General features: G+C 41.7%; 1 protein-coding gene across 1 annotated transcript in view; it reads right to left on the bottom strand.

Moving 5' to 3' along the window:
* Positions 1–730: 730 nt before the first annotated feature.
* Steep1 (STING1 ER exit protein 1) overlaps positions 731–13,759 on the bottom strand; it is a 36,538-nt gene continuing 23,509 nt past the window's right edge. The window contains exons 2-9 of the mRNA XM_040744551.1: positions 13,360–13,527; positions 8,785–9,050; positions 8,454–8,571; positions 7,076–7,117; positions 4,593–4,731; positions 3,651–3,740; positions 3,088–3,180; positions 731–1,747 (exon numbers count right to left, since the gene is read on the bottom strand). Of these exons, the coding sequence (XP_040600485.1) occupies positions 1,685–1,747; positions 3,088–3,180; positions 3,651–3,740; positions 4,593–4,731; positions 7,076–7,117; positions 8,454–8,571; positions 8,785–8,908 (669 nt within the window). The 5' untranslated portion in view covers positions 8,909–9,050; positions 13,360–13,527 and the 3' untranslated portion in view covers positions 731–1,684. The remainder of the gene's footprint in view (positions 1,748–3,087; positions 3,181–3,650; positions 3,741–4,592; positions 4,732–7,075; positions 7,118–8,453; positions 8,572–8,784; positions 9,051–13,359; positions 13,528–13,759) is intronic.

Raw genomic sequence — 13,759 nt, forward strand, 5'->3', positions numbered from 1 at the left:
AGGAAACGAGGCGAAGAACAATTAGCCAGAGAAAGACCCTACTTACTGGCTGCAGAATAACTGGGAAGATAGTAACAGCACCTCTCTGCACATTCCCAGGATCCCCAATCCTCTGTGGCCCAGTTTTTGCTAGCGCAACTCTACCTCTACTCCCCTACCTACTTTTCCCTGCAAGTAATGAAATCAGAAAAAAGGCAAAGAAAATTACTTCCCGGCAGCACCTTACAAACAGCCTTGGGTGCTTAAAAAGTGCAATTGGTCATAGATAACACGAGGAGGGCAACACACTCCCTGTTTCCTCACGCCTTGCAAAACAGGCAAACATGGGAAGAACCACGTGGATATTGACATCACTGAAGTAGCGACACACTTAAAACAGTCCTCTGCAAATAGCAAATGTAAAAGAAGATACCCCACAGGTCATCTTCTCTTACTATGCCCCCTCCTTTGTACTCACACAGTAATTCTCCCAGCCGACTGACTAACTCCTTTGGGTTATTTAGGAAGGCCATATTTTAATTCAGACCTGAGCTATCCTACCCCTGCATCTACAATCTGGCTTGCTTTCTTTCTTTCTTTCTTTCTTTCTTTCTTTCTTTCTTTCTTTCTCTTTCTTTCTTTCTTTCTTTCTTTCTTTCTTTCTTTCTTTCTTTCTTTCTTTCTTTCTTTCTTTCTTTCTTTCTTTCTTTCTTTCTTTCTTTCTTTCTTTCTTTCTTTCTTTCTTTCTTTCTTTCTTGTTTTTGGTACTGGGGATGTCCTCACACATGCCAAGCATGCATGTACTCCACTACCGAGCTACACCCCCAGCCACATACATGGCTTTTCCTTATTTAACTCTGAAGTTTGATATGGCATGGCTCACCCATAACTCTACTATTTTAAGTAAAGAACTATTTCTGCAGGTTGGGGTTTCTAACTGATTTTTACTGACAGGAGAAAGAGTCAAACCATAGTCAATTCGAAGAACAGATACGGAGTCTCTTAAAAGGATCCATCTTTTAAGAATGAAAAGGAACAATTTTAAATTTAATTCCTGCAACTTTCCTCCCATACCATATTTTTTCAAAAATCTTTAAACACTGTATTAGCTTTGAAGAAGTAAAAAACATGTACCTTAATAACTAGAGGCTTATCTAGCCCTAAATGTATCACAGAAGAAGCATACTTCACATGAAGAGGACTGGTACAGAAGCCAGGCACGGTGGTTGGTGCATTCCTATAATTACAGCACTGGAGATGCTAGGACAGGAAGATCACAAGTTCAAGGCCATCTTCCAGTATGTAACAAGAATGTATTCCCACGACAAATAAGACAGAAAACTTATTTATGCAAAGATTTTGAAAACAATCTACCTCCTAGAAAGCAATTGAAATGGGGTCAAAGACTTCAACGAAAGAAAAAAACAACAATGTAGGAAAAATCATTGGGATGGTCAGAAAATTTTTTCCTGGGACATAGAGAGTAGATCATGAAATCAAGAAGCTATTTCATCTTGATGCAAGCGCTGGCCTCCAGTGTGAACTAAAAAAAACTCTGGATTATTTGAAATCAAGAAGCTATTTCATCTTGATGCAAGCGCTGGCCTCCAGTCTGAACTAAAAAAACTCTGGATTATTTGAACTCAAGAAGCTATTTCATCTTGATGTAAGCGCTGGCCTCCAGTGTGAACTAAAAAACTCTGGATTATTTGAACTGGTTGTCGATCAGTGTCCCCTTCATTTTTGCTTTCTTGGCTTCCAATTCAGCCTGGAAAGAAAACAAAAGTATGCCCTGATACATCACAATCATGTGAAATTCTTACCATTTCTTCTTTATTCTAACTACCCCACTTGCCCTTAAGTGCTCAATGTATAAGCCAAAAGTGGCGTTTAGAATCCTTATCTATCAACTTAAAACCCTGGCTCATGAAAGCTGGATATAAAATTTTATGTGTATGTATGTGTAGGTCATGAATCTAGAAAGAGGGTCAGGAAGGGAAAGGATGGAAAATGGATTGTGTGTGTTAAGAAAGCAGCAGAAGGGGAAGCAGAGTGTAGACCCTGTAATTGAAAAACTAGGTAGGTAGAGGCAGGAGGATCAGGAGCTCAAAGCCAGCTTTGGCTACATAGCAAGTTTGAGGTCAGCCTGAACTAATAGTGTCTCAAAAAAAAAAGAGAAAGAAAACAGAATAGCAGAGGAGGGGAGACTATGTAGAAGAAGGAAACCAACCAGAAGGGGTAGGGAGCACGGGAAGGTTGTTAAGGTAGGGAAAGAAAGAGAACAAAGGTAATGAGGCTTACTTATGAAATGCCATAAAGAAACTCACTACTTGGTATGCTAACCTAAAAATTTTAAAAAGAAGATATTTTGATGAAGCATCAATGCCGGAATGTCTGAGAGTAATGAAATAAGTAATTATTATTATTCAAAAACCATGAATCAAGAAATTAGTAGTGAACAAGAGTGGGAGGGGGATAAAAGAGTGGGTAAGAACAATCAGAATGAATAATATACATACATGAAATTATCAAAGAAGTGATGTAATTAATAATTTTAAAAGAGAAAAATGACATAGGTCCCACCCTACATAGAGGTTTTGTGGTGTAAGTTAATTCTGTGGATAAAGCAGAAAAGTAGCAGTGCTTTAAAAGCAATGACGAAGCTGGGCACTGGTGGCGCACACCTTTAATCCCAGCACTCGGGAGTCTGAAGCCAGGCCAGCCTCCAAAACAATACAGAGAAACCCTGTCTTGAAAAACAAAACAAAACAAAACAAAATTTCGGGTATACTGAGGTACTACAACTGGACGCCATCACACCCTGGAGAGTGCTCAATGACCCAGCCCCTAATTCCTGACCACAGAGCACAAGCAGCACATACAGGCATCACCTTAGTCAGGCCTGTCAAATGATTTCTACCTTGGTGCTCAGACCCCAGTTACTACTAGTAGGGTTTACCAACAGCCAAAGTCCGGGGTGAGGAAGCGAGCAGCCAACTATACTAGTAACTCCCAAGAGCTTCCTAAGAGTTCCCCCACCCCTGCAAATCATTCAAAGCAAGAAATCCAAGCCAGGAGGCCCGTGCCCTTCGCCCCCACGCCACTCACCAGCTCTTGCAGTCGCCTCTTACTCATGCCTTTGCGCTCCAGCTGTTTTTCAATCACTTTGGCGTTCTGTGCATAGGAGTCAGCAACTTCCCTCTATAGGAAAAATGAAGGACCTTTGGACTAACACACTTACCAGGGACTACAATCAAGACCCTGCTAGTGATTTACACAACTCAAGTCCAGAAATTGGAACTCAAACAGCAAGCCTCCATACACTTTCAACTCTCCGTCTTCTTAATAACCCAGGAGAGGTCAGGTTTCCATGGTGATCATTTGATAACAACTCTCCATAAAAAACACTTGGCTTGAAATATCAGGAAAGTAACTGTTGTTACTGCTGAGGACAGACTCAAACCATCAGAGCCAAACTGGAAGGGACCGAAAATTATTCAGTCTGGTACCTTATTTTGTTTGTTTTGGAGATAGAATCTTGCTATGTAGTACATGCAGACCCTGAACTTGAAAACCTCCTGTCTAAACCTCCAGAGTATTGGAATTACAGACCTGAACTGTCACTTATTCCTCCTCCCCATTCCAATTCCCCTGAAAGCAAAAGCTCTTACAGCCTCTATCTCTTCTTCTTCTTCATCAATGGTAGACACAGTGACAGAGCTGAACTTGCCCATGTCTTTAGTCCGTTTGGTCATCATAACCTAGAACAAAAGGAACAGGAGTCAAGCTAAATTCACCCCACTAGGATTCATGAGCCGTGTATGCAAGCACATCTGCGTGCATGTCTGTACAGGAGGGGCGTGGGAATACCTGCCTCTCTCGGACAGCCTGGCTATCTAAACATCAGTGCTTTCAAACATTTGCTACTGTGTTTTTTGTTTTTTGTTTTGTTTTTGAGACAGAGTTTCTCTGTGTAGCCCTGGCTGTCCTGGAACTGACTCTATAGATCAGACTGGCCCTGAACTCAGAGACCCACCTGCCTCTGCCTCCTGAGTGCTGGGATTAAAGGTGTTCACCACCACCCAGCAGAAAGTGGCTAGAGAGAGACAGCTGTGGGTTCTGGGAACCAAATTCTTTTTTGGGGGGGGTTTTTACGAGACAGGGTTTCCCTGTATTGTTTTGGAGGCTGTCGGTCCAGCCCAGCCTCGAACTCACAGAGATCGGCCTGCCTCTGCCTCCCGAGTGCTGGGATTAAAGGCGTGCGCCACCACCGCCCAGCAGGAACCAAATTCTTATAAAAAACGGAATAAAAGGAAAATAAAAATTATACAACTTTTAACCTTACAAGACTACTGTATATAAACCAAATAATAAGTGTTACAGTTCTAGAATACCTGCTTGTATACAACAATGGGATTTTTAAATAAATATTTCATCTAGAATTGAAAGTTTCTCAGTTATTATATCTTTATTTTAAAAATTAGGGGGTGGTGCTACGGCTCAGTGGTACTTGCCTAACATGCACAAGTCCTGGGGTTTGATCCCCAGCACTGATTCAATTTGGGACTAACTGTGTAGCTATATTAAGTAGTCTGGCTTTGGATGCTAATTACCTTCTTAGGAGGCTCTTGCTTCTGAGTATATATATTGGTTTTCCCAAAGCCTTGGCCAAATTTCACTACTGCTCCATCCACGATGAAGGTCACAGGAGCATTCTTCGGCTGGGACTGGTAGAAGAGTGGCAGTCCACACCTACAAATGGCAGACCGAGTGAATCTGCGGAAGGCCTCTAGTTCCACACACCCGAAGCATGACGAAAAAGAGACTTGGTTTCTGGGAACAGTTTTACTTGTGGCATTAAATGTTCACCTTATCCCTAGATAAGAATCAATTAGGGTGCATGTTGAAATTCCTATCAGGTTACTAGGTCTCTCCCTGACGATCCTGGTTTGGCAATCGTAGGGGGTGAGTAAGGCCTGAGACTCTGCTACTTTCATTGGCATCCCACATGGTTATTGACATTACACAAAACTTGGGAAATGCTACCTAATGCTACTATTGGCTTTGTAGTCAAAAACTGCTACCATTATTCCCAGGTAATTGAGCACTTTGCTGTTTCATTTTACAGCATCAGAGAAACTGGACAGGAACCATTGCAGTGTTTGGCAAAATAAATCCTGTACAACTGTCGCTTTCTCTGACTGACCATTCCGCTCTTTGAGCTGAAAAGTAGACATACAAGATATGACAAAAATCAGCTTCATCAATCTAGTATGGCTAGGAACTCAAAAACGCCTTCCTATCTTCTACTTAGTTTCCTCTGCTTCAATGCTCTTACTCTGAGCCTTCTGAGAGCCAAAACGCAACTGTCCTCACATAAAGATTGAACTTAACTGTCAGGCACAGTAGTTGGCCTGTAATTCCAGCACTCCAGAGGCAGAGGCAGGTGAATTCAAGGCCAGCCTGGTATACATAGTAAGTTCTAGGATAGCCAGGGCTCTACAGAGAGACCCTGTCTCAAAACAACAATAGCAAAAATTGAACTCACTAATATTCTTACTATGAATAGCCTAAAGCTGGAAGTTCTGCTTTGAACAACATCCTTTAAGATTCTTAACTTTGCTGGGCGGTGGTGGTGCGTGCCTTTAGTCCCAGCACTAGGGAGGCAAAGGCAGGTGGATCTCTGAGTTCAAGCCTGGTCTATAAGAGCTAGTTCCAGCACAGCCTCCAAAGCAATACAGAGAAACCCTATCTTGAAAAACCAAAAAAAGGAAATCTTAGCTTTATAGTCTACATAATACATTTTATACATAAGCCTGGGAATAATGTGTCACATTTTCCATTATGACTCAGCCAATTCAAGCCCAAAAGAAAATATATGTCACAATAAAATCTATCTAGAATTTCACAGTAACTTTACTGGTAATAGAGTACACTGAAAACAATTCAAATTCGTTGTAAATGCGTAAACAAATCACTATGCTGGAATGTGCAAAATAAAGAGTACTGTGAATGAGTAAATGAACTAATAGGATGGGATACCCAGCAATAGAGAAACAAATGATTGATACACATAACAACATGGATGAATCCCTAAAACATCAAACTGAGAAAAACTAGGTATAGGGGCCAGCAGGATGGCTGAGTGGGTAAAGGAGCCTGTTGCGAAGCCTGAAAATCTGAGTTTGATCTCCAACACCCACATGGAAGAAGGTGACAGTCTTCTGCAAGTTGTCCTTTGATTCCTACATGTATGCCACGCCATGGATATGTGCAAAAAGTAAGGAGGGACACACACACACACACACACACACACAGAGACAGAGAGAGACAGAGAGAGAGAGAGAGAGAGAGAGAGAGAGAGAGAGAGAGAGAGAGAGAGAGAGAGACAGAGAGAGGGAGAGAGAGGGAGAGGGAGAGGGAAAGGGAGGGAGGGAGGGAGGGAGGGAGGGAGGGAGGGAGGGAGCACAGGCACAGAAAGGGAGAGGGAAGGGGGAGAGAAAGACAGATCAGGTATAAGACATGTATTTGTATGTAGTAGAAAACATTACAGAATTTCCTAAAAGTGTTAGGAACGGTGAAAGCACAATGACATGAAGTAGTGACTGCCAGGGAGAAGGGTGAAGGAAGGAGATTGGCTGCAAGGACATGCAACTGCTGGAAATGTTTGCTATCATGAGGGTGGTGGCATTGTTTTACTGTTAAAACTCACTGACTTGAATATTTAAATGGGTAAATTTTATTGCAGAAATATGACATCTCGATCTTTCAAATTGTACTAGGTTAAAAACCCAAGTTTTTGCCTGGTGTGGTGGTACATGCCTATAATCCCAGTACTTCGGAGGCTAGGGCAAAGCTCAAGGCTAGCCTGAACTGTATATCAAGACCCTGCCTCAAAAGAAAAAACAGGGCCCTCATTTTCCTCCCTTTTGTAATCAGCTGGTCAGGGATGGAATTTAACTATCGTCTTTGGAAAGCATATTAGCATTTGGTTTGAAGGCCTTTGAGATTACCAAGGTCAAAAAGAGACTATGTTCCTAACATATTATGCTTTTACTGACCTATGTTCAGAAAAACCCACACTGTTATTACTTACTTTGCACACTTCTTTCTGTATTGACGTTCAATGCCCTCAGGCCTACACAGAGAATAGAAATTAAAAAATAAAAAGTTAAGAGCAAATCTCATAACCAATTAACCTCCTAGGTCATTTCTCCCATCATTAATAACTTATCATAATTCATGCTAAAAATTCAGAAGCTCTTCATTTCATAGATCTACTGGCTAAATGCTAGGCATGGAGGTGTCCTTGTAATGCCAGCACTGGAGAGGTAGAGTCAGGCAGTTCCATGGGGCTCACTGGCCAGTCAACCTAGACTTCTTAGCAAGTTCTAGGCCAGTAAGAGACACTTTCTTTAAAAAAAAAAGTTGAAGGCACTCAAGGTTAGCCTCTGGCCTCCACAAGCATACCCCATCCCTTCAAACACAAATAGATAGCTTTTCGCTGCTCTCAGATAAAGCATTTCACTGTCCTCACCACAGTATGCATGAAGTCTTTTCTGTAAAACAGAAACCCATGCTCTGGCCACACAAGGCCATTGAAATTTCCCAAGCACATCATATTTGATGTCCTTAGGGCTTCCAGATTCCCTCTACCTGGACTGTTCCTTGTCCTCACCCAAGAACTGGCAAAGTTCTAGTTCAAGCCAAGCACAAATTCCACTTCTTTCAGAGTCTTTCCTGACCACAATGCTGGTAAAAAATAACCCTCTCCTACCTTTTTTCCTATAGCTTTTGTCCACAGCACCAGCATTTCTTTTATCACATAAGAAGCCCGTTTCTGAGTTGGGCGGTGGTGGTGCACACCTTTAATCACAGCACTGGGGAGGCAGAGGCAGGTGGATCTCTGTTCGTTGAGGCCAGCCTGGTCTACAGAGCGAGTTCCAGGACAGGTTCAAAAAGCAATACAGAGAACCCAGTCTCAAAAAACCAAAAAAAAAGAAAAGAAAAAAAAAACATCTCCCGTTTCCTCACTGAGTTCTTTAATAAAGACGGTGCCTTATTCATTCACAGATTTGGTACCTAGCTCAGTACCTGGCATATGCTATGCATAAGATTATAGACTGGGGGGTGTAACTCTGTCGGAGAGTGCTCACCCCGCAAGACTACTTGGTTCCTTCCTCAGCCCTGCAAATACACGGATAACAACAACAAAAGTTGCAGGTTGTAGGAACTCATTCAAACCTGTAATTGGAAAAATCACAGCTATCAAATGCCAAGAGAATCAAATTCAGTGCCATTTCAACAAAATACAATAAAGAATTTGCTGCATTAACATAAGTCAGAATACTAGCACAAATGTAAAATTATCAGACCGAAGTTTGTGAGCTGCTCAACACTACGTAGAAAAATTTATATTCTTCAGAAACAATTCTCAACACAGCAGGGAACTAGACAGAGCATCAAGCCCTTACCTCCGAAGATACGTAGTCTCCTCATCCTCTGTGTTACAAAACTTATGAGCATGTTTGGCAGCATCAATCACTCGAGACCTGTCCCGAGGCCTCATGGGCAATTTCTCTAGCTGACAATCTGAAGGAATGAAGAAAGATTTCGTCGCTTAGAACCACTGAAAAATATCCTGAGCCTAGAGTGGTTTGCTCGCCTGTAATACAGGAGGATCAGCGGCAAGGTCCAGGCCAGTTTAAACTACTTTAGGATCAAGTTCGGTCTGAATAACTTAATAAGATCTTGAGTCAAAAAAAGCCTGACGTCTAGCTGCAGCCGCAGTTTCCCGCCACTCACCCAGGACCAGGACCATCTGGCCGCACAAACAGTAGTAGACATGGAGGGGCTTCTCGCCGTCATCATATTCCTCGCGGTCCCTGGTGTCTGAGCAGACCACCGACCTGGATACGACTTTCGGCATAGCTCCGGCGGAGTAGCCTGAAAACTCCAAGGAAATGAAGAGTCGCGCCGAGATGGCGTCACAGACGCACGTGTAGGACGGTTTCTTCGCCCTGGTCACGTGTTGGTGCCGGCCTGATTAACTTCCGGAACGTCCCATCTCGCTAAAATGCAGGGGGGGAGGCTGCTGAGTTGACAGAAGGTCCCCTGGCTGTGCAGTTAGTTGGGACAACTTTAGTTGTTGACACTCTCAGTATTATTTAAATTATTTTTATTTCTAAGCAGTCATCAATATTTGTTTGTTTTTATTTATTAATGCGCTATTGTGTGTGTGTGTGTGTGTTGAGGTTAAAGGACAATTTTCCGGATTCTATTCTTTCTTTCCACTTTGTGAATCTCAAAAGATGAAGCTCAGATCTTAAGCACTTTTTTTTTTGGTTTTTACGAGACAGGGTTTCTCTGTATTGTTTTGGAGGCTGTCGGTCCAGCCTGGCCTCAAACTCACAGAGATCCGCCTGCCTGTGCCTCCTGAGTGCTGGGATTAAAGGCGTGTGCCACCACTGCCCGGCCAGATTTTGAGCACTTTTACAGAGTCATCTCTCTGGACCATAAATAATTCAAGAATTTATGTAAAACCTGACATAATTAAGAACTATACATTACACACAGAGAGAGACACACACACATAAAACCTAGATTTTTGGGGCTGGAGAGATGACTCAGAGGTTAAGAGCACTACATGTTCTTCCAGAGGTCCTGAGTTCAATTCCCAGCAAACTACATGGTGGCTCACAACCATCTATAATGAGGTCTGATGCCTTCTCCTGCAGTACATGCATGTACACAGATAAAAAACTATGTGTAATAAATAAATAAATAAATTTAAAAACCTAGATTTTAAATATACCTGTAAATATTTTTATTTTATTGGGGTATTCAAAATGAGTACCTAATGAAATAGAACCTTTTTTCTGCTGTAGTGGGGTTTAAACATAGGATGTTGCATATACTAGACAAGCATTCTACCACTGAGCTATCCTCCAGCCCTGTTCCTTTTTTGTTTCTTCATTTTTAAAATTTTAATATTTTAATTTTATGTGTACTAGTGCTTTGCCTGTATATATGTCATGCCTGGCATCCACAGGGGCCAGAAGAAGGCTTTGGATCCTCTGCAATTGGCATTACAGAAGATTGGGGGTTGCCATGGGGGTCCATTAGAACCAGAGTCCTCCGGGAGAGCACCAGTGTTCTTAACTTGCTCAGATATTTCGCCACCTCTTCCTTCCTTCCTTTCCTTCCTTCCTTCCTTTCCTTCCTTCCTTCCTTCCTTCCTTCTTTCCTTCCTTCTTCTCTCTCTCTTTCCTTCCTTTCTCTTCTCTCTCTCTCTCTCTCTCTCTCTCTCTCTCTCTCTCTCTCTCTCTCTCTCTCTCTCTCTTTCTTTCTTTCTTTCTTTTTTGGTTTTTCCAGACAGGGATTCTCTGTATTGTTTTGGAGGCTGTTCTAGAACTCGCTCTGTAGACCAGGCTGGCCTCGAACTCACAGAGATCCGCCTGCCTCTGCCTCCCAAGTGCTGCCTTTCTTTTTTCTAATGCAATTTCATTATCTAGTACAGGGTAGCCTTGACCTCATAACCCCCTTCCCTCTGTTTCCTGTGTACTGAGATTACAAGCATGCATCATAGTGACCAGCTGAAGCTTCTTTATTAAAAAAACAATTCAAATTCTTAGAATTCAACTTGAGCACTGAAGGAATTCAGTGGGTAAAAGTGCTTGACACCAAGCCTGATGACGTAAATGTCATCTCCAGGACCCACATGATGGAAGGCAAGAACAATCTCTCTCAAGTTGTCATCTGACTTGTGGTGTGTGCATGCACACACACACACACACACACACACAGAGAGAGAGAGAGAGAGAGAGAGAGAGAGAGAGTAAATAAATAATTTTAAAAGATTAAACTCAAATAATATCTAATTCATTTTTGAAAGTGTATTAATAGGCAGGCATGGTTGTAGGTCTTCAATCCCAATACTCAAAAGGCAAAGGCAGGCAGACCTTGCTGAGTCTCAGCCCAACCAAATGCACACAGTGAGACCCTGTCTCAGAAAAAAAAGTTAATTTGGTAATAGTTTAGTCAAAGTTATGCAACCAATGCCATTATCTAATTCCAGAACATATTTATCATCTCAAAAGGAAACCTCATGCCATTACTAATCATTGCCTGCCTCCTTTTCATATTATAGAAGGTAATTCCTTTTTATAGTTAAATCGTATTTCATTGTACAGATGTACCATTTTTTTATCTGAGCATTACCGGTTGTCATTTGCCTTGTTTCCACTTTTTGGTTATTATAGATAATGCTGGAATGGACATTCACATACATGTTACAATAGTCATGTGTTTGCAGGTCATATTAGGATGTTTATTTTCACTTCTTGCAGTTGTATACCTAGTAGTGAAATGGTTAGATCAGGTGCAAGTCTATATTTAATCTTTTGAGAACCTACCAAGGTTTTCGAAGAAGTATACAATTTTACATTCCTATCAGCAGTGTACAAGGTTCTTATTTCTCTCCAATCTTGCCAATCATTATTATTTTCTGTTATTTATTTTATTATTTCTCTATGTGTATGTGCATGAACATGTGGATGTCTGTGAAAGCCAGAAGGGTACATCAGATGCCCTGCTCTGCAGCTGAGTTACCAGCAGTTGTGAACTGCCTGATATGGATGCTGGGAATCAAACTAGGGTCCTTGGCAAGAGTAGTAAGTACTCTTAACAGCTTACCTATCTTTCAAGTCCCCATTCTCAGTCTTTTTTATTTTAGCCATCCTAGTGGGTATAAAGTAGTGTTTCATTGTGGTTTTGATTTGTATTTTCCTGATAATTAATGATGTTGATCATTTTTTCATATGCCTATTGGTCACTTATATATCTTCTTTGAATGAAAGTCAACTCACATCATTTGCCCACTTTTTTAAATGTTTATTTACTTATTTTTTACATATACAGTGTTCTGTCTGCATATTTGCCTACATGCCAGAAGAGGGCGCCAGATCTCATGATAGATGGTTGTGAACCACCAAGTGGTTGCTGGGAATTGAACTCAGAACCTCTGGAAGAGCAGTTAGTGCTCTTAACCTCAGAGCCATGTCTCCAGCCCCTTTGCCCACTTTTAATTAGTCTATTTATTATTGACTTGTAAGAGTTCTTGCAGTGCTGGAGATCGAGCCCAGGTCCTTGATATGTTTTGGATACTAAGCCTTAATCATGTAGTCTTAATCATGCAAATGACATGTGGTTAGAGGAACCTTGCTTGTCTTGTTTGTCCTATGTGTGAGGGATCGTCTTTCATCCTTCCTTCTCCAACCCAGAAAGTCTGCCAACATTCTCTTTCTGGAGGATAGATGCCTGGGGAAACTTATAATAAATACATCAAGACAATTCGCATTGAGTAACTTCAATAATACAAGTGTCAGCACTGAAATATTTTATTTCAAAGAGAGCCCTTACTGAAGACTGCAGGAGTTTGTGAATAGAGGAACACAGGGTATACACCAACTGGAATTTAAAAGCAGTTTAACAGCCCTTCAGTGAAGATGTATTATTTAAAATATAAGACTCTGGCTGGAGAGATGGCTCAGTGGTTAAGAGCACTGCTTGCTCTTCCAGAGGTCCGGAGTTCAATTCCCAGCAACCACGTGGTGGCTCACAACCATCTGTAAGGAAATCTGGTGCCCTCTTCTGGCTTGTATACATAATAAATAAGTAAATCTTTAAAAAGAAAAAGAAAAAGGGACTTATAAAATAAATATAAGACTACTTATAGGTTTGTGTGTGTGTGTGTGTGTGTGTGTGTGTGTGTGTGTGTGTGTGTGTGTGTGTGTAGAGGTGGGTCAGTGGTTAAGAGCACCGGCTGCTCTTCCAGATGACTTGGGTCTAATTCCTAGAACCCACATAGTAGCTTATATCCACTGGTAATTCCAGTTCTAGGAGATTCAACACCCTCTGGCTTCCAAGGGTACGAGGCATGCTCATGGTGCACATGTATGAATGCAGGCAAAACACTAATGTGCATAGCAAAATTATTTATAACTTTATTAACATACAGTAATTCTGCTTAATTGTAGATTTCATTGTGACATTCTCATACATGTATTTAATGTGTTTTGGTCATATTCACCCTCACTACTCTATCTTGTCCCTCTCCCACCTCCACTGGTCCTCTCCCTCTTCAGAGTTACTTACAGGACTGTGAATGAGGGCTTACTTATAAGAGTATAGCAACTTACCAGTCAACCATTAACTGCCTACATCTCCTCAAGAAAGGGTGAGATCTCACGAGTCCCTTCCCCTCCATGACAGGATGGTCATGGGTGCAATATTGTGCAAGTAATCACAGCTGCCAGGAGTTCAAAAGAATGGTAAATCATGCCAATCACTCCCAACCCTTCCTTCAACTCATATTCTTACCCTTTCTTTTGGGATGTTTCTGCAGTCCTGAAGTGGGTGGTTTAGATGTTCCATTTAGGACTGAGCCGCCAACATTATCTTCAGCATTTTGATCATGTATGAGTCTGAAGTAATCACTACCCACTGCAAAAAGAAGCTTCACCGACCAAAGTTGACAGCTGCATCACTCTATGAACAGAAATATAAATAAGTAGATTCCAATTAGACAGGTGCCTTGGACCTATGACCTCTCCAGTCTTCAATTTTCAATTTTAGTGTATGGTATGTGTGGTGGTGGTGGTGGTGTGTGTGTGTGTGTGTGTGCGCGCACACCACAAGTCAGATGACAACTTCAGGTAGGTCCCAGGAACAGAACTCAGATTGTCAGGCTTGGCAGCAAGCTTCCTCTCTAGCTCATGCT

Source organism: Mesocricetus auratus, unplaced genomic scaffold (assembly GCF_017639785.1).
Source record: "Mesocricetus auratus isolate SY011 unplaced genomic scaffold, BCM_Maur_2.0 Super-Scaffold_100003, whole genome shotgun sequence".
Lineage (NCBI taxonomy): Eukaryota > Metazoa > Chordata > Mammalia > Rodentia > Cricetidae > Mesocricetus > Mesocricetus auratus.